The 26,198-nt window shown below is 46.1% G+C and overlaps 1 protein-coding gene across 1 annotated transcript in view; it reads right to left on the reverse strand.

The window, feature by feature from the left end:
* Window positions 1–722: 722 nt before the first annotated feature.
* Window positions 723–26,198, reverse strand: part of LOC138513078 (acrosin-like) — a 503,539-nt gene continuing 478,063 nt past the window's right edge. Inside the window, exon 5 of the mRNA XM_069627757.1 lies at window positions 723–2,001. Within this exon, the coding sequence (XP_069483858.1) occupies window positions 1,708–2,001 (294 nt within the window). The 3' untranslated portion in view covers window positions 723–1,707. The remainder of the gene's footprint in view (window positions 2,002–26,198) is intronic.

The following is a 26,198-nucleotide window of genomic DNA, read 5'->3' on the forward strand; positions in this document are numbered from 1 at the left end:
AGCTTAAAAAAGGAGAGAGACAGTGCTGCCCCCTGTCTCCTATGCTATTCATCCTGGCCTTGAGCCACTGGCGGTATTTCTATGCCCAGAATATAGGGATGCAGGCATAGCGATTAGAGGGGAGGGGCATGTTATATCGCTCTATGCAGACGATATACTGCTTTACCTAAACAGACCGAAAGACAATCTGCCCCATATATTAGAAGTGCTAGACAAGTATGCCAAACTTTCAGGGATCAGGATCAGCAGGGATACATCGATGGCCTGGAAACAAGCTAGGGGCCAGAGTGTAGATGCATTTCAAGACTGCCAGTGGGGAGCTAACATGGTACGAATAATGAAGATGCTGATGACTGCAGAAAGAAGTGTATTATACGAAGGTGGGTGCTATGGGGGGGGCCGAAGACCATGATATAGCTCGGCTAGTGGGCCCTCCGGGCACCAGAATTGTATAAGTGGGATTCAAAAGTGACTTTGCACTCAAGAGCATAAAAAGGTGTATAATTTGGGAAGAGACGAGAGGTTGAACGACACAGAGATTGTATTCCATGGATGCATATTAAAATAGACGGAAAGCTTGATCCCTTGAAGGGGCGGCATGGGGGCGGGATGGGGAGTTTGTAACTTTTTATTCTGTCGGTGTAATGAAAACAACAACAAAAAATGATCGCGGAGATTAGAGTTTGAATACAGTAGTGAGTAAGTAGTGAGTAAGAAATTGAGACATTTTCCAAAGCATATTTTTAATGGTCCAGTTTACTTCTGAGAACATTGTTTTTCTTATAGACCACAAGAGGTGCTCACTGACCTGTCTGCAGACATCATTTCAGATACATTTTATTCCCGTGTTTAATTCTGTTTTTTAATATGTTCTTTTTTTATTAAGGTCATAGAACAACATAGCAAACTAAAAAGCAGAACTAGAAGGAAAGAAATAACCCAGCCCACAGGGCACTTATCGTTAGCACTTGTTCACACACAGGGGGATCAAGTACCAGACCTCTGGTTAAGGCGGGAGAGGAAGAGCTGCAAGACAGTCTTGGTAAAGTTACTTATTGCTCTTTCCAAGTACCTCAATGTACAGGAGAATTCTCCGACACATTAGAGAAGGGTGGCTGTGGGGAAGCTATCTTACCCCAATGTCTAAAGATTAATCAGAAGGGAAGGTCTAAATGGGGACATACAATGCAGATATTCTCGACAGGTGTTTCAATGACTTAGTTTGTGTGTGTGGTAATGTCTTGTGAGTGGGACTTGAGATGTCAGGTGAATAAAATATGCATTTGGCAAAATTAGGTTTTGGTAAGTACTTCCCAAAAACAAGGGTACCAGCAGTTTGATCATGGTACAATGTAGAACTAGTTCATTGGTGTGCCAGGTAATTTTGGAGCAAAAAGATCTTGTAGTGTGGGCCAGCACTGTCTTGCCTTGCAACATATTAGGGCGAAATATCTGACACCTTAATCACTGGAGTTAGGGAAAGCGCCAGGTTGGAGGGAACCAAATTATCTGAAACCTGTCCTGGGCTAAGTGGTTTGATGAACTTAAAAATCTTTTGGTAACGTGCACAAGAGGCTTGCAGCTTTTTTGAGTGGTGTTGGTGACTTTCTGGATACTTTTCAGTTTGGTGGATTGACATGAGCGGGCAGTGGTCCATGAAATTGTGTATGTTTTTGATCTCAGTGCTTTCTGTTGGGAAGAGATGATTTAGGTTTTTGAACGAGCAGTCCTCCTCAGTCTGAGACTGGCTTTGTTTGGTGCGTCATGCGAATATGTTCTTTGGATATCCCCTGATTTCGCTGTGTTGTATTTCATGCTCTTGAAATTTGGATGGTCTTCTCTGCTCATTGAGTCTTGTATCCATTTGAGAAAACTATGGGTCGATGTGAAGACTGCAGGATTGCGTTTGTCGAGGCAGCCTCTTCCCCAGCTGGTAACTCCAACCACGTAGAAGGTGCGGGTTTTGCGGTCCTGGCACATGAGTGGTCCCCCAAAGTCACCCTGCAAGGAATTTAAGAACATTCATAGTTAAAATAATGTGTGCAAGCTGTCCACCTTGCTATGCAATCACAAGAACATTTTTGGCATTCACTTGCCTATTATAATCATATAGTGTTCAGTTGGATGTGGAAACATGTCTCGCAAGACGAAACCGGCTTAAGGAACGGAAGGGATCAATAAGTGCAACCTTTATAAGGGCAAGGCTTCACTAATAATTAAGGTCCAAACGCCGGCCTTCTAGAACTTGAAGGGACATCAGCAACTCAATGTGTGCTTTTCCTGGGACCTACTGAGCAGATTACATTGGAGGAACAAATGTTACATCAGTAGCAAAGCTCCTGAAATTTGTAATTATGTTAGCATGGAATGACTGCAGAGATATCCTGCCAGCATATTCCTGGAGAGATTTTTCCTTGCATTGATTATAGGGTAGATTGTAGCTCAACAACTACACTTTATAGCGAAGACCAACTACTATTTGCCTGACGACAAGCAATCCATATTCAGACCTAAAGTAAGTGCTGAAATTACCCTGTAGGACATCAATGAGAGAGGTAGAGGGAAGTAAGCCAACCTACAATCTAGATCTTACTATGGTGCGGTTGAACATAAGACCCTTATCAACCTCCTCAGCCGAACATGGGTTTTAAGGAGTACAGCCTTAAAATGGTTTTAACCCTTCCCAAAAGAATGCTACCCACAAATTATTGTAGACCATTTTGCATAGCCATTAGTGTAGGGCCGTAAGACTCCGACCTGACTTGTGTCCTGTAACTGAATGATTGTTCAGTGCATATATGAGATGCCATGCATCCATTACAGAAAATGTCACTGATTATTTCTAAATTCATGCAGACAATAATGTCTAATTAGTGTCCTATGAAATGACAATGGTACTAGTAATGATATCACAGCACAGACTGTCTTACAGCCAATTAGATGAAAGACAACAGTCTCTACAAAGGAGATTAAACTGAAATAATATGTTTTGTTACATGCCAACATCACACCGCCTATTTAATTGCTCACAGTCAATAGGGGACCCACCAGTTTAGTGGATAAAGTAAAACAAGTGGCCACCCTCCCACTAACCTTGAGGTAAATGCTCATTTCCAAAATGCACACCTTCAAATTCACCTTCTTAAAAAGATCATTCACTTACTGGACAAAACTAGAACTAATGAGCCCTCTGGTTCATTTTCACTTGGACTATTGTAATGTTCCATACTAAGGACTAGCAAAAAGAAATGTATCAGCCAGCTCCGACTGGTACAAAACAGAGATGCAAACGTGATTCTGGGTCGTGAGTACCATAACCATATAATGTCAGCAGTCAAAGTTGTACATTGCTCCATGTTGAAATTAGAATTAGTTGAATTTAGAATTAAATTTAAAGTATTGCACGTTGTTCATAGAGTATTCAGGAAGAAGGCTTCAAGATATCTAGCCAATTGTGTCCAACGCTACCAATCTACCAGCTCAGTAGTTGAGACCTCTTAAGCAGGTCCAGAGTTATGGAGCAACCTACAGGAGTACCTGAGATAGGGAGAAGACCTCCTCTTATTCATTCAGGCCTAAAAACAGAACTATATGAGAAGACCTTTCATTGATCTGATCTAGACCAGACGTGTGGCTATCTCAAATCCCCTACTCCCAGGGTGGAGTAGGGATTTTTCTTGGTCTCTAGCCACCACTGTAAGCAAGTAATACAACCTTGGCTGTACCCCTCTCATCCTCCCTACCTTCTAACCACACATGTTTGTACTGCCCTTAACATCCCATTATCACCTTTGGTATCTCAAATCAACTTGTTTGCATGCAGCGTTTAACAAATAAAAAAGAAACACATTTCTAAAGAAATGTTGGCATTGCAATGCAAATTAGAGAATTGTTGTTGCCACGTCCCATGGTACTGTTAGGAAACATACAGTCAGGAAAAATAACAACCATCGTTCTTCGCCTGCCAAGCTATTACAGAAAGACGAAACACCATATGCAAATCAGGTTTGGTCCCACCCCAAAAGAGGCCGAAATATGGCTGTGGTTGCTTGTGGTCTTGTGCCGAAGGGATGTGACCAAGCAGTACAGGATGGACTGCCCTTTGGGGTGGAGCCATGCCTGATTTGCATATGGTCTTTCCCCATTCTGTAATGGCTTAGCAGATGAAGCATGATGGTCTGGGGGGTTGCCCAGAACGATGCCAGAAGTTCAGATTAACTCTAATCCATCCAGCCATCACCTCTTTTGTTTTGCTTAAGTCATCCCAAGTGTGCTGGGTCTAGAGACACAAGCTACACCTCAATGATGATGCCGCAACACACCCGGTGTTGCTTGTGATCTTGTGCAGAAGGGATGTGACAAAGCAGTTTGGTTTCCCCTTTCTGTAATGACTTGGTAGGTGAAGATCGATGGTCTGGAGGGTTGCCCAGAGTAATACCAGAGGTTCAGGTGAATTCTAACCTTCCAGCCTTCACCTTTAGTGTTTTGCTTTAGTCACCGGAGTAGGACAGGTATGCTTAGAAAGGCGTCCCCTGCCTACTGGGCCTAGAGATGTAAGATACAACTCACTGATAACACCCGATGAGGCTGAAACATGTCTGGAGTTGCTAGTGGTCTCGTGCAGAGAGGATGTGTCTAAGCAGTTCAAGGTTGTGCTGCCCCTTTTGGGGTGGGGCTAAGTCTGATTTGCATTTGGTCTTTCCCTTTTCTTTAATGGCTTGGCAGGCGAAGAACGATGTTCTGGAGTGTTGTCCAGAGCAATGCCAGAGGTTCAGATTTATTCTAAACCTTCCAACCATCACCTCTTGTGTTTTGCTTTGGGTAGGATTCACACTACAACAATCTGCAGATGTAAAGCAGTCGCTAGTGCTCTTGCATAATGGGGTGCTGCCCTCAATTAAGCACCTGGCACAGGGCCATTTCCCCTGCCAGAAAATATGGCACAGAACACAGTGCACAATGTGGCGACTGGTTAGGTAGCCATTGTCAAGATTCAGGAGAAACAGTTTAGGTGGATCAGATGCAGATTTGCCAATATGGAATTTGTGGATGTTACTAATGAGCTGGCGAAACTGAAAGGAAGTAGGCTCCCGCAGAGTCACTCCCATGGTAGACAGTCCTTTCCGTGGTGCTGGCCTGTTAAAAAAGCATTGGCAATGCCAACAGTTCAGGCTTTTGTGTAGGCATGGGAAAGGTGCTTGCTAGGCACTGCTGTATTGGTAGTAACTGGCCGTTGATGGTAGTAGGTGCAAAATAGTTTGAATACTTGGGAATCTTAGCAGTGCCTGGCAAATGCCTAAAACCTATTCACGAGCCAAAACTGTTGGCTTTGCCAGTGTTTGTTTCTAACAGGACTTCACTGAAGGGACATGCATAGTGCTTATAAATGGAGTGGCTGAAAGCAGACCTGGCTAAGACATTTTTATTACATGGTAGCATATTTACAACTCCCAGTGAGTCATTAACTCTCAGAAGACTGCTTTGAAAAAACACTTGCAGGGACTACGAGTTTTATGGTAAGGCTTGGTTAAAGCAAGCTCCAAGAATCCCCATGATGTGTTCGCCGGGAAGAGACAGGAACTGGGCGGCGGGAATGGCTATTGAGATTTGCATGGCCATGGACAGACAATGGGTGGGCAAATAACCTAACAACATCTACAACAACCTCCTCATATGCCATTTCTTCCTATCTCCACTCTAATACAATAGTTTCAGTTTATAGGTGGCACAAACTTAAAATATTGCATTGTTCACCTTCCTGAATTCCCTCAAAAAAGGAAAACTACAATCAGTTACTTGTGGTTTATAGTTTAAGAAAATTGGTTTCTTGGAAAAGTACATTTTATACAGAGGCTAGAGAGGTAATATAAACTTTGTAGACAAGTAAAACCATTTTCTTAAACTAAAAAACACCAGATGATTTCTGTAACTTATTGTAGATTTATTTTGTTTTGTGAGAATGCAACTGGTATACACACTATGTTGTACACTTGTAGTGGTGTTTCAAACAACGACAATTGGCGCCTCTATCAATGACTAAGAGCATGTGATATTATTACAAATTTGGCGCATTTTGAAAACATCTGAAGTTGGCCCCTGTGAGATAATCAGCAGAGCCTACTTTTTTGGCTCCAATCGCCTTGCATTCCGATACACACCATACTGTATTTTATACTGGCAAAACTACCAATTCTCTAAAAGGATACAGAATCATGAGCGCAAAAAAGCCAGAATTTAGCAAACATCACAGCCTCTAGTCCACACAACTAAAGATGCAACAACAGAACGTATACTCTGAAGCTTACACATTTCCAAACTGTGCAACTAGAAAACCTGGGCTCACAGCCAGTCTTCCCTACTTGAACAATCTGTGTGATCCTGAGTAAATTACTCTAACGGAATGGAATTTGTTTTCAAATGGATTGCTTACTCCCACGTATTCCTCATTTTTGATGCTCAAGTCTGCTTGCAGCTTTCTTCACATCATTTTTTTAGCATTATGCGCCATGCAGCATTGAGTCATGGTCCTTGACGGCCTCTCTCCTGTCCTCGGCTGTGACGTTGAGGCTGCTATAAGAGGCATGCGCGGTGAACGTTTCCTCAGGTCCGTTTTTTTGCATGCCAGCAAGCTTTGGAGGGTTCTTCGCATCCGTGAAATCTAACTGCATTTCTTCAATGGAAGTGGAATGATGTCAACACCAAAGACGGGATTCAAGCGGTGCTCCGATTGTGTAACCAAAATGTCCATAACGGACTGTATTAAATCTGTTTGTGGTGCATGGGGGTGGACCACAGAGTTGATGAGTGTGGCTCCTGTCAAAGACGGTGAAGGCCTTGAGAGAGAGGAAGGGGAAACTTGTGGCAGGTAGGCCCCCTTCAAAATCCCCTTCTGTTACCCTCTCGGAAAGGAGGTCTTTGGATTACTCTAGGCATGTTACCCCAGATAAAAAGCGCTCAAAACACCAAAATCGCTTGAGGTCTAGGTCTCGACACTCATCATCCGACTCCATAAAAAATCAAAGAAGCAACGCCACCGATCGCCGTTGTCTTCATCCTCCTCTCCTGTCAGAACAGTCACTTTTCCGAGTAAGTTGGCATCAACCGTTACTGTAAAAGATGTAGTGTGAAAATGCTGGGGGTCTTTGAAAAGGTGGCTCTGAGTGCCCCTCTGAAAGAGCCTAAGAAAACGTATAAATTCACCATGCCTGACAAGACCTGCAGAAGGCCTGTTGAATCCACCTCTCGCGCGCCATGGAGCACAGGAGGTAAGTCTCCTCGACATGTGTCCAAGGAGTCTTCTTTGAAAGACGGGCAGAAGTTGAAGAGGAGGAGGATTAAGATGCACCTTTTGGCTATGAATATGGTGCACCTAATGTACCTGAATAACTGGTTTGTGAGGAATCCAAAATGAAGAATATGGGTGAGACTTTAAAGGAGGCAAGTGGCCTAGAAACTTCACCTGAAACTGACTTTGCCAACCCAGAGGTGGTATGTCATTTTGAGTAATGAGTAAAGACACTGAGATTTAGGTTGGGGAAAACGGATAGCCATATTAGAAAAGAATGACATCCTTGACAGTGGACCCCCAAGAGAGCCTGTATTGCACTTTTACACGACTTTGATGACAAGAGTGTTAGAGAACTGGCTTAAGCCAGACTCCACACTTGCAGTAAATAAGAATTTCACAAAGAAATATAGAGTTGCCTCTATTGATCCAAAATTCTCAACCAGGCACCCTTCACCAGAAAGTCTGGTGGTGCAGGCAGCAACTTCGTCCTCAAAGGCTACAATCTATCCATCCATCCCACCAGATAGGAATGACAATAGAATTGATACCTTGGGAAAAAGGGTTTTCATTGCAGGTATTATGGCCATCAAATCAATAAACACAACTTGTGCCTTGGCCACGCATACCCACACCTTGTGGGATGTTATTGCCCTAACAGTGGAATACATCCCTGAGGGTCGAAGAGAGAGAACGCTTTTTGAATCTGGTGAAAGATGGAAAGGATGCTGTGTGCCAGTCTCTACAACTTGGTTTAGATTTGACAGATTCAGTCAGCAGAGCAATGGCATCCAGTACAGTAGCCAGAAGACTGGCATGATATGATATGGCATTTATAACCACCTATACACAAGTGTTTCGGGACGCGACGAAGCAGGAGAGGGGGAAACAGAGGGAAGACAGAAACAACGATCTTACTAGGCCAGGTGACATTGAGATTGCTCAAGTGCAGGGGAAGGGGGAAGGGGAAAAGTGGAGGGGGCAGGGGGACGGGGCAGTGCAGTTCATGGGATCGACAGTAAAAAAAACAAATAGAATAAATAAGGCAATAATTGAAAAATGCGGCCAGCTGGTGGCAAGTGCAAGACATCAGGAGTCAAGTGCTGGTAGGGGACTGTAGGGATACAGAATACAGTACCCAAGTGCGTGGGTTGCCAGGGAGGCAGTGGAAGGGTGCACCTGGCAGGGGAGGAGACCTGGGCCCGAGATCAGAGGGTGGCCAGGTGACCAGTGCAGATTCAGTATCAGCCAGGAGTTCAGCAGGGGAGAGAATGAGAGAAAGCAGAAGTAAAGAGGAAGGTTTTGAGGTGCTCCCAGAACCAGAGATGGTTCTCCTCAAGTTTCAGGGAGGCAGGGAGGCTGTTCCAGAGGGAGGCCCCAGCCAAAGAGAGATCTACCACCAACTCGTTGCTCAGAGAAGCGACTGACCATAAGGGAGTTGGGGGCAGATGAGCAAAGAAATCGAGAAGGAAGATATTTAGGAAGAGAGAGTTGAAGGTATTGAGGGGCCAGGCCCCAGAAGGCCTTGTGGATAATTCAGAGGGTTTTCAACTTAATCCTTGCAGTCACTGGGAGCGATACAATCCCTGTGCTTGAGGCCAAGGACAAGCCTCGCAGTCCTGTTCTGGATGAGTTGCAGAGGGCGGAGAGTAGTAGAAGGCAGATTTAGAAAGAGGCTGCTACAGTAGTCCAGCCTAGAGAGAACCAGAGCTCTGGAGACAATGAGCTTCTGGGGGAAGGAGAGAAAAGGAGGAATATCTCTGGGGCAGCTGGTAGTGTCACTTCTTAGAGATGTCAGAGATGCGAGGAGAGAAGGAGAGTGTGGAGTCGAAGATGACCCCGAGGTTTTTAGCCTCGCAGGTGGGAGCAGGAAGAGGGCCAAGAAAGGCCAACCAGAGAGTGACAGGAAAGGAGGGAGCAGGTGCGCCGATGAGGAGAATCTCAGTCCTACTGGTGTTAAGGCAGAGATCATTGGCGGCACACCACTCCTGGATAGCAGACAGACAGTCAGAAATGAGAGAAGGAGAAGAGGTGGTGGAAGGGAGCCTGAAGATGAGTTGAGTGTCATCGTCATCCGCAGAGCACTGAAAGTTGGGGCAGAGAGCAGCAATGCGGTGGGCAAGAAGTGCCAGGTATTGGTTGAACAGCCGGGGAGAGAGGTTAGACCCCCCTAGGGAACACCACAGGTAGAGCTAGAGATAGAGGAGAGGAAGGACCCAAGTATGACCTGGGAGGGTCGATCGGAGAGGAATGAGGCTCGTTTGATGGATATACCTTTTGATGGTTGCCAGCTCTTTGGATCAAAAGCTGATGAAAGCTTAGAGAAGTTACACGCTTTTAAAGGTGCAGCAAAATCCATCATAAGGGGAAGGGGCCAATATTTGCAGAGGGTCCAAAGGATTGCTCCCCGTGGTTCCAGAGGGCAAGGAGGTAAAGCTGATGACACTTAGAGAGGTGAGTTACCCCCTTTATGATTCCTATTTTTCTCTTGACTTTGAGTTTGTTCTTTCCAAGTACACATTGATTATGTACCTATCCCTTTGGTCATTAACTGAGATCTCATTACACTACCTATACTGTTGTTTCCTCTTTTCTGACCTTTTATCTTCTCACCGCTACATTGACATACTGATTATATAGTTCTATAAATCTCGAGGGCCCCCATTTGTCCTATGTGGTTTTAGCATATAACTCTTTTGAAATTGGGAGTTGAATTAATGACACAATCTGAGACCGTTTATCATGTTTTTTGAACTTCTGTGTAAATAATCTTTGTCCCATGGTATCTCACTGTGACTTGTCTGTAACTGAAAGTGACTTAAAGAGTCTGCAACCCTGTTTTTTGGTGCATTCTACAAAGTATTTATCTCAATACCATTTCAATTTAACAGACCTTTATGTATTTGAGTACCTTGAAGGTATTCATTTCTGACTTCGGACTCTAAATTTGTCTATAATCAGCAGAATATCTAAGTGAGAAGATTGAACTATTTATTAATGGTTACTTTTTCTTTCCTTTCTGTTTTGTTTCTTTTAATTGGTATTCATCATCAACCATCATCAGCTCTATTTGGCTTCTGACAAAGAGAATTGACCTCGAAACGTGTAAAGCCATATTTCAGAGAATCTGTGTATGCTTTTTGCTCGTCACTGTATTTGCTTATGTATATACAATTAAAATACACGTGTTACCTTTTAAACACAGTCTGTGTTCCTATAACCTTTGTTTGATGAATGCAATTTCTATGTATGTACCTTTTGAAATCCCATTTATTAATTTGAATGCATTATTGACATTTAATTACCACCTTTCTGGTGGACTGTAGATAGTGTGCAGGGGACGGGAGTGTTCCTAGTTGTGGATCCTCTTCTTCTTTTCATGTTTATTGTGAGACCTTGTGCCAAGGCCTTTGTTTCCTCCCCTGCACCTTCAAATTTTGAATCCAGCTTGTCTGGAATGATTTATCTTTTTTGAATTAGTTTGAATCTGCTATTGCATAAGGTGTGCACCTTCTACCCGATTTGCTCTGACACTCAGATCTTTATCAGAATTAACAACTTTGACGATGTATTCAGCAGACTGATCTAGTGCCTGGATGAGCTGAGTAGTTGGATGTCTAATAATCAACTCCAATTGAACGCGGAAAAAAACATAACCCATCTTGTTTCGACCCCAACACCGTTTACTGGTGGCAAAGAGCTGTCCTATGCCCACACTGCTGGGGACGAATATGAAATTCATCTTGAAGGTTGAAAACTTAGGCTGCTTTTGACAGGGCCATTTGGGTTTGCGAAGCCCAGGTGGGGGCAAAGGTCCAGGCGGTGCACTACGTTTTGAGGCTCCTTCGACGGGTAATACCTTATATCCCCGGAGAGGATCATACTGCTGTTGTAGGTGCCTTGGCCAATGCACACTTGGACTGTTGTAATAGCCAGCTGCTCAACATCCCGCTTAAACAAATGCAACCCCTTCAAAAAGCTCAGAATGCAGCAGTAGGAACTATCTTTGGCCTTAGTAGATCCGCACATGTATCACCATCACGGCATGCTCTACACTGGCTAGCTGCTGAAGACCAGATCAGATAAGGTGGCATGCCTAGTCTTTAAGTGTGTTAATGGCATTGCCCCAGTATATTTAAGAGATCTGATCCAACCCTATCAGTCTTCAAGATGCCTACGATCCAGTGATCAACATCTCCTGGTGGTTCCATGTTCGATGTACATCTCAAGAGGAGACAGGAGGTTTGCTGTGTTTGGTTCAAGGCTAAGGAATTCTCTTCCCTAGAAACTGAGGACTATCAAATCATTGCCTCAATTTCGGAAGGCACTAAAGACCTTTCTGTTTAGATGGGCCGTTACTGCTCCTTTCTTCACTTTTCAGACTAGGTTGGTTCACTATCTGGAGTCAGCTCATATCTCGTACTATTGATTATTACATCTGCGCCTCTATATGGTTAATTCTGTCATGTGCTCTTGTAAATAAAAGAAAAAGCAAGAAAGAAAATAAAATTTCCCTCTCAGCCTCTGCTGCTTTGCCTTCAGCTTCAGCAGCATCTTCAAAATCAGTCTGAATCCTTTGCCCACAGGATTGTGGTAGGAGGCAGGTTATCTTTGCACCCGGAGAGCTGGCAGGCATACCCTCAGATGCTTGGGCACTTCAGACAGTGGCCCACAGTGATTGCCCCCCATTTCTATCAAGGCCCCCAGATTGTCCCCTGAGAGGCCATTCTGTATCAGATCCGGATCCATTCCTCTTAAAGGAGATCTTCAACCTTTTGGAGAAAGGTGCAATACAGTTAGTAGCAGCAGAAGAGAGAAATCAGGGTTGGTATTCTCCCTATTTTCTAATCCCCAAGAAGGACAGAGGAGTGCGACCCATCTTGGACTTGAGACAATTGAACAAGTTCCTCAGGAAGGACAAGTTCAAGATGGTAACTCTTTTGCAGGCCTCGCCTCCCAAGTTGATGGTCCAAAAATGTTGAGTTGAGTGCCAACATCTTCCGACCTTCAACTTCCTAAGATTGCTTAGCCTCATGGCATCCTGCATGTTTCTGGTGCCAGAAGCCTGTCTGAGAATGGGATCCCTTCAGTGGGCTCTCAGATACCAGTGATCTTATTCTCTGGCATAATGACGGACCTACTTCAGGACCCGAACAAGGTCACCCAGGATCTCCTGCGGTGGGCCTGCCAAGAGAATATAATGAGAGGAGATCCCTCTTGGCAACCATGGCCGGAAAAGACAATTGTGACAGACACCTCCCTTACAGGATAGGCAGCCCACACGAAAGGCATTTCATCAGCGGTCACTGGCCTCCATCAGAGTCCAGACTTCACATCAACCTTTTAGAGCTGAAGGCAATCATACTGGTGCTGATGGCCTTTCTGCCCTTAGTATGGGGGAAGAAAGACCTGGTAATGATGGACAATACGGTGGCCAGTTACTGCCTCAACAAGAGAGGGGGTATTGTGTCACTACCCCTGTGCAGAGAAGCAATGCAGCTCTGCTTTTTGGCACTAAGAGAAGGAATCTCTCTGCTGGCAGTTCATCTAGCCAGGGTAGAAAACACTGCGGTGTAGGCTCTGATCAGGCAGAGCATGATCTCCGACGAGTGGGAGTTAGCTCAGAAGGTCCTTCTAGAGATCTTCGCCCTTTGGGGAACCCCACAAGTGGATCTGCGCTACTCAAACAGATTACATATTGGAAGCTGAAAAGTTGCAACACAAGCTACTATAAAGAGGCGAACTAAAGAGAGTCATCAGAGACGCGCACACAAGAGACAACAATACCCATTGAGAGATCCTACTCGAAGGTAGAGATAAACAGGAAAAAACAGACAACATTACATGTATCACAACAAAATGCCCATATAGCAACCAGGTTCAACGTGCCATTAAAAAAAACAGGCACATTATTCAACAGAACTCCCAAATTCCGAAAATGTCAAGAAAGGCAACAGTTTGCACCAAAACCTGGTCAGAACCTATACAGAATCAAGGGAACTGACACTCACTGAACATTGGGGCCTACCACAAATATGGGGTAATTACCCATGTGGACATTGGTTATATGTGATTTTACTGACCCAAATTTCACAGTCCTACATTTAATCGCCACTATAATACTGAAAAACACACATTTTTTTATTGGGGGCACAGCCCTCTGTTTTTATCCCCTTATAACGCCACCCCAACACCATCCGGATCCATTTTAACCCCTTACCCCACTACCCCATTTATATTTAATTAATATTTTCTGTGGTTTTCGGTATTATGTACTTCGGTGAAATGTACCACTCTGTTTTGTTTTTGGTAAAATGACTGGGTACCGTGGACATTGGGCCTCATTACGAGTTTGGAGGTAGCCATGCTGTTTTTAGCCGCATGGCTACCTCCCTTTCGCGGGACCCGGACCCGGTACGTCCACATTCCCATTGAGCCCACAAAGGGCTCAATGGGAATGGGAGGATGCTAACAACAGGCCCGTTAATGACAGGCCTGTTGTTAGCATCCTGTACTGCTAGCGGGTCCCGCTCTGCATGTCTGGTCTGGCCAAGTGTAGAGAGCAGGACCCGCTGGAGAACTCGTAATGTGGCGGCCCGGTATGAACTGTGCCGGTCCCTTACCGGCAGAGTTTATACCATGGCTGCCACGGTTGTAATGAGGCCCATTGTGTAGCTTGTTACTCCACAACTCACACGAAACATTTCACATATGGCAGAGTCAGATGGGAACTCAGATTCCATTCAAATTGTAATACCAACAATGTCATCTATGCTCTTTTCTGCTTATGCAATTTGAAATATATATATAGGATGCACAACATGGAAAATCTCCCCCAGACTCTCTGAACATCACTCCCGCATCAGATCTGGCATAGCATCTGTCAGATTGTCCACACCGTTGTGTGGGCGGGCCTTCGTTGAGGCCCAAAGGACATGACGCTCCGGATGGGACGTCAGGGGAAGGGGAGGGACGGGGTGAGGGGTCCGGCAGTTCCCGCCGGCTTGTTAATAAAGCAGGTCACAGTTTAAACGGCTCCCGCGTATAATTGCCTGCGCCAGCCTGTAAGTGTGCGTGTGTGTATGAGCAAGCACCACAACACTGGCGACGAGCGGGCACGAGCCCCCGCTGTCTCCGTGACGAGGTCTGCTGCCGGGCAGTCAAGCACGTCTGTGCACCTCGGTCACGGAAAGCTGCACAAGTGCGGCCCCGCCTCCCGCGCGACAACGGACCTGACAACGGGACCGGGTGAATCGGGCCCACATCCCCTAGTCCAGGAGGGGTGCCAGTGGACACACAGAGCTCGAGATAAGAGCTCTAGCGACACAAGGCCGCATCAAGACGAAAGACACAGCGCCCATCCCCCACACGGCGTTGGCAGCGCCGCATTGAAGGACACGGCGCACGTCCCCCACACGTAGCGACACAGTGCAGGCCCCAGTGACAAGGGCTGTGCCACAGGCGGACTGGAGTGGAGGGTAAGCAGCACCCCAGCCAGGAAATTAAAAGCATGGCCATCCTGCACCACGGGTGATCAAGAGGGGGATATTCACCCAGAGCAACAGGTACTACCACACACGCTGCGCGAGCATTACAGGGGCACGCCACCACACAGGCCCACAGCATCGCCAAAAACATGTCGGATACGGCGAGCACCACGGCCTCATCATCGGGAGGGGCGGCACCAGCGACATCAGGAGACACTGATGCAACTCATGACGACAATCAAACAGCGGGAGGTGCATCCCAAGTCATGCACATGCCAAATCCATTTGAAATACTTGATACCTCAAATCTAGGACCCAGATAGGCAATATGGCTCCGGGACTTCAAGTTCTACACAGGTGCCATAGGATTAACAGATGACACGAGACTAAAAAAACACACTGTTCATGGCAGGGGGTCCAGCAGTAAGAGACATTGCAGGGGAACTATTGAATGTGGACACAGTCACATACGGAGAATTACACGCCAAACTCTCAGAATACTTCGCACCTCATACTAAGGTCGACTATGAACGCCATATGTTCCACACAACCAGACAAGAAAAGGGTGAGTCAATAGACAACTTCGTTATGCGCCTCCGCATCAAGCTGAAACACTGTGAATTTCACAAGTACTCTAATGAAGAGGCACTCAGGTCACAAGTAATAAATCCGAGAACATTTTCATCAGAAGCAGCGCATTTTTGACCCAGCTCCAGAAAAGAGAAGCATACTGGATTTCTCTCACCAATTCAGTAAGTAAGGGACTCAATAGACGAAATGCCCAGGTTATGATTTTAACACCTTAGCTGGGAGTACGGCTGTCTCCAAAGGCGCTGTCAGCATGCTTTCATTTTGTTTCAATTGATATATTTATTCTTAGTGCCATAGCTGCCAAATATTGAATTTCCCCCGTCACATGCAGTGGCTCGTATAACTCCACAGAGATGGCTGGTATAATTGTGTAGCAAGGTGGGCAATGTTACCACATGCGTCTATGACACATTGCATAAGACGCAAGCGTTCTTTAAATAGCAGCACAATTGTTTTTGTTGGCAACAACCCATCCATTACCTTTGATGGGGTGGGGAGGACATGATATTATTACTGGTCGAGCCGCTGCTGTCACTATCCCGCTACGTACGTGATTACGTCATTAGTATGGCCTCATACGCAGTACTGCAAATAAATAACAGTTTCAAAATGGTGACAGAGGCTCCTGCTTCAAAGCTCCTGGGGTATTCGAGCATGCTATATTAAGGCTCGGTAAGCACGATTGTGCCAATGATCATTTTCTTTCAAATGTTAAAACCGTGGGCAATATAGGAATCTTATTCCCGTTTTTCTCATCTTATCCCCCCATTATGGGGCCTGGCGAGATCTCTTGAGCCGGCCCTTCCCTCAGTGCCGGGGGTGCTGGGTTGCAGGGTGGTCTTTGACGGGCTGTGAGGGCACGGGCCTGGGGTTCCGGGATCATCCGGATGGTGGAGTGGCCTAGAGAATCCGAATGGTGGAGTGGCCTAGACGACCCAGGGCACAATGCTGGCCTGCAGGACCATGATCACACTGTGTGGGCAGCAGGCCCAGAGTGAGAGACGGACACAGTAAATCCATTGTTGGAGTCTGCCACTGTTCTGAGGCATGTGCGTAAAGGTGCTCCCTTTATTAGCATGGTGTCAAGACGCCTCTTAAAAGGACAATACAATTAGAAAGGCCACACACAGCGCCCCCAGGCTAACCCGATGCAAAACCCTGGTGAGGCCACATATCTGGGCCTCATTTGAATACAGTGAGCGTCACATAACCCCTTTCTTTTGTGAAAGACCTGAGGGCCTGTTTTTATCCTTATGTGAGATGCCGGTGACAATTATATTGCGGCATTTTTAGGGCATCCTTCCTTGGCCCGTGATGTATATTTCCTTACACACAAAAATGGAGTAAACACCTGAAACAGAATTACAGTTGTACCAAAGCATACTATATTCTGTGAGTACCCCTACCCACCTACATATGTCAATCTATTTATTGAGAAAACTAAGATGTTTATAATTAATCTAGTGGCCAGGATCACAACCTCAATAATGGAGCCACACTTTTACTGAATTGTGAAAGGGACACCGTTTGCCGTCTGATTGTGAGGTGGCCCAGCTAAGATACAGAATTACCTGCGCTTAAGGCTTTGCGCACAATCTAGTATATATTAAAAAAAATATTTTTGTTTCAAAGTACCTTTTAATCTGTCTTTGGTCCTAGCACTATGAGTGAGCATAGAACCCCATGTTTGATACACATTTTGCTCCATGTTTATTCTGCTAGATATCTGTTTCAATTTATTCCTAGTCCTCTATTTAGAATTGGTCTAGTATATATGTATGTTTACCAATTTTTCTGCGTACCAAACCAGATTGATTTTGATGTATGAATTTGGTTCCTTGTCTCTTTTCACTGATTGTATTAATAATAAATGTTGACTTAATTGTAGTTAACCCATGCTGTGTTTTCCTATAGTGACTCTTTGAGCACCAAACAAGTTCCTTTCTAACTATGTTGAAAAATAACAATCAAATTTAGATTGTTCTATACGTGGATCCCTTTCTTGTGAGTTAATCAGTATGTCTAGCCCCCATCCACATTAGCCCTAGGGGGTATCCCTATTGTTTGTACTATTGTGTTTCAAGGACGCCAGCAACCTTCTCGGGTGAATGGCAGAGTTGGGGTGGCGAGGCCAAGCCTATAGCACTAATCTTGACTCGCAAATTGGAAGAAAGTAAAATACAAGAAAGAAGCTCACGTAGCCAGTGAATTGGCAAGCAACGTGAGAGACAAGTGTGTGCTGAAGAAAGATTGAAGAAGCAACATTATATCACAAAATTGAAGGTTGCACGCGTCTGGATGTGAAGCGAAGAAAGGCAGACCTGCGAATGAACTCTGAAATAATGATAGCTGTAAAGTCAGCGATACTGAGTAACGGAGTGGTCCGATGAAAGGAAGTAGCCCACTCGAAAGTCTCTGTGAAAGGTGAAAAGGTTATAAAACGAAAGTGAATGAACTGTAAAAGCCAGGTGATTGCAATTAACCCAGAGAGAAATAGAACACATAAGGTTGAACAATGAACTTTGATGCATAATACAGTGAACTACCCAGACCAGAAAGCCCTGGAGTAAATAACATAGGAGTGTGAGTTGAAAGCTGGAAAGTCAAAGTGGTCATGCAGGGGTCTCTCAAAAAAAACACGCACATTCGAAAGTCTTCGACATGAGGAACCGGTCCAAGCCCAACTGTGGGAGACCGGAAGTATAATAAGTTAGGGAAAAGGATCCCCTCAAAGATATGAGTAAAGCTTGAGGAAGGGAACCCCTGCAAGTGTTGTGAACTTTTTTCTGCGAAAGGTCTGAGCCCGACAGAGGGGGACTGCTGTGAACTTTTTGCTAAAATGGAAAGCAAGACTTTAACGTGGAAGGCCAGACGGGCCTCGATTCACGTTTCAAACTGCCTTTGTGTTAAAGAGCTTGAGCCAGAGTGTGTTGTCTTGTTTACAGGGACCACCTTACTCTGTGCTGTCCAACATGGGAAGGAGAGCTGACTCAGCCATATTTATTCTTTTGAACACTGACTTGCCTTTACATACCTATATTCCTTTTCACACTCTTTGTACTAGCTATAGGCATTAGGTTGTTGTTAGTATAGGCCGTTTTGATTTGACGGACACAACTAAGACTATTTAGATTATGATTTGATGTTCAAGACTACTCCCATCCTAACAATAGGGCAAAGTAGGAGATTCTCCAACCCCATTGAAACTTTAATAAAGGTTTTACAAAATTGTACCTTTTGTGTCAGTGTCATACTTGTGACACCATGCCTCCCTTACAGCTGTTTAATTTTAAGCTAAAAAAACTGCTCGCCTCCTGTAAAGCATATCAGTGTCACTTTGGGGCATACTGCCCAGCCAATGACACTCTTCCTCCGAAGCTCCAGCCCTGGTGGCCATCTCCAGATTTTTACAGCATGTTTCTTGTTTTGAGAGTCCTCGTGCTTCGCTCCTTGAAAATCATTAGATTCTAGCTCTTTTTTGCCTATTTTTGAGAAATGTCTGCATCTCTTCATCTTAAACCGTCATGTTGTGACTACCAGTGGGAGAGACACGTTGCCGGAGAAGATCCGCAGACCATCGTCAGCTATCCAGCTCATGGTGCCACAGGCCCAGGTGTGGGCCTTGCTCTACCACCATGGCGGATGCCATGAAGAAATGTCTCTGCAGGTCCTTCATCAAAGATCGGCACCTCAGGTGCCTTTACTCTCATCCCAAACACAATGCAGACGGATGTATGATTTGATGGTGCTTTTTCGTCGAAGACCCGGAAGGATCATCATTGGTGGTTGGTGTGGATAGAAGAAGGTAAGGCCCCTGATGCGGCATCCGGGCATAGTCATGCATTTACTAGGACCGGCAGGTCAAAGGAGCATGCTCCCTCTAGTAAGAAGTGGTCGAGGTCCTTTGAGGATGCTTTCGTAGCGAACATTGAAAAGAAGGCAAAATCACACGCTCCATCACATTAGTCATCAACAATTGCTGTGGCTGCAGGACCCAGTTCGGAGAGAAGCTGATCACTGTCACTGGCTCTATCGATGGTTAGCCTACTGGCAGGAGGGCTGCCTCCGTCCACAAGGAAGTTGCTGGTGTGAGCGGCAAAGCACAGGCCTTCACTGAAGAGCAAGCCATCGAAGGACTCAAATCTGGCTCCACCATCGTCAACGCAGTCAACCACATGAGCCTCATTGAGGACTTCCTCCACCAAAACCGTAGCCTATCAACAAAATCTGCTTTTCCTTCAACTACTACACCAAGGGGCTTGTCCACGACTGTCACCTTTACCACTGCGATGATTACCACGGCCAAGGTTTCCCTGCCTCCCAGACCTCCGTTGGCGGTTCCAACAAGAGTTCTGCCAATGACAGCACAGCCCCCTGCTCCGCAAGCTCCAGTCGTCCTCTCTTTCCCGAAGAGCTCTGGTTTAGTGAAGAACATGCCTCCAGCGTTGAACTTTATGCCCAGGCCCACCGAGGCTGCACCACTCTTCATTCTGGCACCCATGGGATCACCCAGAAGGTCTCCAGCAATCTACACCAGCTCTAAAGAAGATCTTCCAGAAGATTTTTACTCAGATCAGGAACGGGGCCATGGGAATCCCAACCTCATTCTGCCTATGCCTCATCAGGGTCACCGGCTCCTTGGCCTTCCCCACCGTCTAGCCCCCTAAAGGGCCCAGGACTGGATCCAGCACCTATCCCTGCACCAAGGGACATGTCCTTGGACATACTTACCACCTTACACACACAGGTGGCTGAGATCCAGCAGCTACTGCTTATTGCTTCTGTCCCTGTTAGGGCAAGCAGCCCCTCAGCCGACACCACCTTATAAGGCTCCTGTCACACCTCAGTGAATGCCACTGGTGCTGCCCCCCTCTGATGGAGGAACAGGCCGGAACAGGCCCTGACAGGGATGCCAACACGACAGATACCTAAAGGGATGGGTTCGATGACTACTTTCCCGCTGATGGGGAACCCACAGATATCGATGTTCCTGTGAGGGCCTCGCCCCTGGACAAGATTGCTTCTTTCCATTCTCTGATATCAAAGGCGGCCAAACTCTTCAATCTGGTGCCAGAAGAGTAGAAAAAGGAGGATTTCCTTTTTGAATGACAAGTATCGTCCCGGTACATTGGTTGGATGACATATGGGAGTACGTGTTAGCAGTCATGAAGGCTCCTAATACCACTCCTGCTAAGCGTGACAGGTTGGAAAAGAAGTACCGGGTTTCAGACTCAGCCCCTAGGTGCCTCAGGTTCCAGCCTTGGACGGACTCTGTGGTCTCGGCTGCCGCAAGAAAGAGGTCTTCCAACTCCTCCTCTTGATCCATGTTTCCTCTGAAGCAACAGGGTAAGAAGCTAGATGCTGCAGGTAATCGCATCATCACTATGACGGAGTCCACAATCAAGGCCGCCAGCGCCCTCGCCATCCTGTCAAGGTGAGACAAAGATTTGTAGTACATTTTTCAGCCCATCCTTGACTTACTCCCTGACAAAAAGAAGGCTGAAGCCATGGCCCTGTTCCAGGGAGGGGAGGTGGCCTCTGACCATGCCATCACTGTCTCTCTCAACATCAAAGACTCTGGTTGCCGCCATATGGTGAATGGCGTCCCCTCCACTTCTGCACCCCAGTGGGAGGCCAACTATCAAACTTTGTAGATGTTCCTCACCAAGGGCACGCTTTAGAATTTCAAAACAAGTTCTCCCGCATTCCTCCCATAATGCAACAAGAACTGCTCATGGCACAGATACTATAGGAGGTTCAAGCCATGCTACGCAAAGGGGCAATAAAACGGGTCCCCCATCACATCTGGGGCTCTGGTGTGTACTCTAGATACTTTCTGGTAAGGAAAAAGACAGGAGACTTGCGAAAATCCTAGACTTGCAACACCTCAACAAGTTCCTTGAATCCCTAAATTTCAGGATAGTCACATTGCAGCACGTGCTAGACCAGCTGGAGTAAGGGGATTTCCTGGCGATTCTTCGACTTGCAAGACGCATACTTCCACATCCCCATTCATCGCAAGCACTGGATGTTCCTGCGATTTGTCATTATGGGATGACATTACCAGTTAAAGGCTCTTCCCTTTGGCCTCAAATTGGCCCAGAGGGTGTTAACCACATGCTTGGCCCCGGTGGCAGTGCTTCTGCGCCGCAAGGGAATCCATGTTTGCCCTCCTTGGACCATTGCGTTCCCGTGCACTGGCAACTCAGCACACCGCAGGGACCATCAAACTTCTGACTTTCTAGGATTCTTAATCAACTATCCAACGTGCTACATAGTGCCATCACAGAACGCACTGTTCCTAGGTGCCCGACTCTACACAGTCTCGTGTTGCACATCGATGTCCTGGAATTGCAGCCAGTCTTCTGGGCCCTCAAGTCTTTTCAGGCTCAGCTTCAGAGAAAGGTGGTGCAGGTCTTCACAGACAACACCATCCTGTTTTACATCAGGAAACTGTGCAGGACACAAATCCCAGCACTGTCCCAGGAGGCACTGTCTCTATGACACTGGGCCATTCTTCAACGCATGTTTCTTGTCCCATTTCATCTGGTAGGCATCTGGAACACCATTGCAAACTCTGTCAGCAGGGAGCTGCGGTCCTGCCATGAATGGGAGCTTCAGCAAGCCCAAGTGTTGCATCTCTTCAGCAAGCAGGGTCTCCCTCAGATCGACCTCGTCGCGACAGCTGCCAATGCCAACTATGAAATGTTTGCCAGCAGGCATCTCCAGTCAAGGAGTCCAGGAGTCTGGGGGATGCCTTCTCGTTCCCTTCAGAGGACCTCTACGAGTGACCACTCAGATGTTGCCACTTCAAGATGATCCTCATTGCACTGGGGTGGCCCAGACAGATCTGGTATTCAGATCTTATCTATATGTTGGTTGTCCCGGCCATCAAACTGCCTCCACTTCACGACGACCTCTCCAGAGAAGGAGGGTCAATCCTGTACCACGGCCCAGCATCTCTGAGCCTCACAGCCTGGCTCCTGCAGCCCTAGGGTTTAGACACTATTTGTTGGCTTTGGAATGCAAAAATATCCTAGCCAAAGCCAGGTCACCCTTTACGTTGGCTTGCTATAATCACAATTGTGCTTTACATTGTTTTGCCGGCCACAGAAGATTTCACTGCTGCGTGTAATGGCGCTGCAGCTCCTCCCATATCTGATTTTGCTGGGCAAAGCTGACCTGGCACATGCATCCATCGAGGTCCACCTGGCCACCATATCCCGGTACACCTAGGCTCCAGGCATACTCCCTGTGGTTGCACAGGCTTGTTAAGGAGGAGAGCCTCTAAAGAGCATTCCGTCCCGTGAAGACTCCTGCACCAGCGTGGGAGCTCAATGTGGTACTGTCTAAACTGATGGGACCTCCGTTTGATCCAATGCATCAAGCCCCTTTGAAGTTTCTGTCGTGGAAGACAGCTTTCATCATGGTGACGATCTTCTTGGCCAGGCAGGTCTGGGAAATACAGGTCCTCTCCACTAAGCCTCCGTATTTGTCCTTCCATGCCACTGGGACATCTAGTAACTCTACAAACTCATCTTTCCTTCATGCCAAATGTTCCGTCTGACTTTCATCTCAACAAGCCTTTCCAGTTTCTGGAGAACAAGAGTTACAGAGAAGAAGTAAGTTGTTACTTATTCTCACCTTATGTCACTGGGTGATTACACAGTTATTTTTAAAACAATGTGCCGTATACACATATGATTTTCAGTGCCTCCTAGCTTTTAGCTCTCATCAATTTGAATTCCTAAAATGTCCATGCACTGTTATTTTCTGTTTATAAATGTAGGGCTACAAGTACCACAATGAAAAGTGATGCTTCTGAGCTTAATTGCCAGGATTTGCAGAATGACATATAATTGACAAGGTGTCACAAGTATAGGCGGAGTGTACAGGGCAGAGGCTATCTCTCACTGTATGCAAGTAGATTAAGGGGGATTCTGGAGACAATGCTAGAATATAACAGATTAAAGGTGCATACCAAGCTGTTAGTTGAAACAGGTATTCCAGGAACTGCAGGAGCAGGCTGTAAACAAAGAGACAGAGAAAAGGCAAGGACAAGCAAGTACACTGGGCAACTTGGATTGATCAGAAATAAGGTGTACTCGAATATGATAAGGGGTCTCCAGGGATTAAGGAAAACCCCTGGGATAGGTACCAGCAGATTACTCTTAACAACAGTCATACAGCAACGTCATGACTTAGGCGTGCCGAGGAAACTGTTGTACTCAGTGCAAGGGTAAAACTGAAAGACCATATACTGAGGCAGGTACGACTTCCACGGACTAGGTGAAGGCAACAGAAGTCTTCCCTTATCTGATCTGAACGGAGACCAACCCAGAGTCACACTGTAAAACGGATTCAAGTGGAGACACCACAGTGGACCAAGATGTATACAAGTAGAAAGCACCGTTGAAAGAAATAACCAGGTACAGGACAGGACAGGATATCAGAAGCTAGAACAGGCAGGTTGCAAGGCAAGGAGCACAGAGGAACAGGGCAGAAGGCAAATGAGTGTGGCAAGGCTGCCAGGCAGGAAGCCCAGCGGAGAAGGCCAGAAGGCAGCAGAGTACGGCAAAGCCGTCAGGCGGGAGCCCAGAGGAGATGGGCGGAAGGCAGCAGAGTGCGGCAGAGCCTCCAGCTGGGAGCCCAGAGGAGCAGGGCGGAAGGCTGCAGCAGACTGGAAAGGGAGCTGCAAGCATCCACAGCAACAGGAATCAAAATGCCAAAAGAGGATTTCCACTGGCAACAGGAGCACCAGCACGAACTCCCAGTGGAAGCAGTTGACTGACAACTGCTTCTGTTCAAAGTGAGCTTATAAAGGCCCTCCCCACTAGCAGGCCAGCAGGGTGGAGCTGATTGCAGACTCTGGCAGCTGTGTTCAATTAAGCCCAGCCCCAGCCTCGTTAGCCTGCAGCAGTAGCAGCAGTGGTTTGTAATCAAGTGCTCTCCAGCTCTCTGCAGCCAAGCCTGCAGTAGCTTGGAACAGGTGAATGCAATCAGGCCCTCTGCAGCTCTTAGTAGCTTGCTGCAAACAAATGTATTTAATATGCCTCCTCCAGCCCTCTGCCTTTTGGACAGCATACATGTCCCAGAATGCATCTGCTGGTTTAACCCAAAAGCCGGAATGGAACATGCAATTAGATTAGTCCAAAACTGCAGCGGTAAAACAAGGAAATAAAGGCAGAGACAAATGTAGCGGTGTGGGGTGGCAGGCGAGTAGGATTGTGACAGTATGCCCCCCTCACAGGACCCCTCCTGGTGCCCCAAAAGAAGGCATAGTCCATTGTGTCTTACAAGCAGTAGAAAGAGTAAGGGTTGAAGCACTAAAGTCGAAATCAATGCCCAGGTAAAGGTTTTATATTCCTTCAGTGTAGTACTTCGATCAGAAAATGTAAAGGGATGATTGTTCTTCAAAACCCTACCCAACGACTCGCAAGGTACATCAGTACGTAAGGTGGGTGTGCAGGAAAACAGAATTGTAGACTGAAGCTCTTTAGAGGATATAGCAATAGAGGCTGGCACAGACACAGGAATTGCTGGTTTCAGGTTGTTCTTTGGATGCAGCGGTTGTGAATGTGACTCAAAATGCAAAGAAAATGTTTTACCTTCAGATGGCTGTGGCATAACTGCACTATCTTGGTGACTTTCAGAAAGGGTAAGTTTATTCTTTGTCATAAAGAGCTGGTATTTTGATGGCATTACTATTCCAATAGGTAGACTTTGGCATTGAGCCGTGGATACCGCACTCGTGTAATTGGCTACAGGCTCGGAGTGTTCAAGTACTTGGGAAGGAGATACTGCTGACTGCAAGGCTAGTGGAGGCTTGATCAAAATCCTTTCACTTTTAGGGCGTGCAGGTATCTTGTTCCACTGGTTTAAATGTTCAAGCAGCATAACACTAACAACGGTACTGATCATAAGGTCTTGAAACACTAAATCCATTACTGAATCTTCCTTTTCACTGAAGGATATGCTTTTGCATTCAAGGTAATCCTCATTCATTTCTTGTGGTTTCATTTCAGTTATGGGCATTTGGATTACTTTGGGTGAGGAAGTGGAGACCGGGATAAGAAAGGATGCACAGTCTTGATTCAGGTCACAGGCATGAGCAAGCGTTGAAACACAGTCTTTGAAAAAGAGGGTTGTTGGACTGGCAGTTGTTTCGGACACTGCAGTAATTGTGGGGTTGTAAACACTAGAAAGGTCAATTGCATTGCTGTCTGTGTGTAAGGCAGTGCTGAATACTGGTGTTGGGACCAAGGAAGGAGTTTGAGCAGAGGACAGCATTGGAGTTAGACTAGGGTTAGGCTCCTGGAAAAGGCCTTGTACCAAGTCTGCAGAAGTGTCAGAAAAGATAGCAGAGGTAGACTCAGCAGGAGACAGAAGAGGCCTTTCAAAGGAGTCACCCAGTGAGGTACAGGAGGACAGGTCTTCACCAAATAGATCGTAGTTTGGGAAAACCTGGCTGGCATCTTGAACAGAAGGAGAAGAGCACTCCAAGTTAACCTGCAACTGGTAAGCATATTCCTGCTTCAATCTTTCTATTTGCTCCAACGTTCTTTCTTTTAATTTACGCAACTCATTAGGAACCCAAATGTCATCAATAATAAGAGAGAGAATGTGTGGTTCAGGGTGACATGGGTTATCTGAAGATGAAATGTATCCGTCTCTTACGTTTAGCTCGTACAGTATGGCATAGTCGTCATTTAAATCCATAGATTGCCTCTTTAGAGCAAATAGCTGTTTCTGGATAGTTTCCAAATCAAAGACGTCCTCGGGGGACTTAGCTGGTCTTTCTTCAACATACTGTTTATTGGTAGAAGGCCCAGGAT

This window comes from Ambystoma mexicanum, chromosome 12 (assembly GCF_040938575.1).
Source record: "Ambystoma mexicanum isolate Mex_15411 chromosome 12, UKY_AmexF1_1, whole genome shotgun sequence".
Taxonomy (NCBI): Eukaryota; Metazoa; Chordata; class Amphibia; order Caudata; family Ambystomatidae; genus Ambystoma; species Ambystoma mexicanum.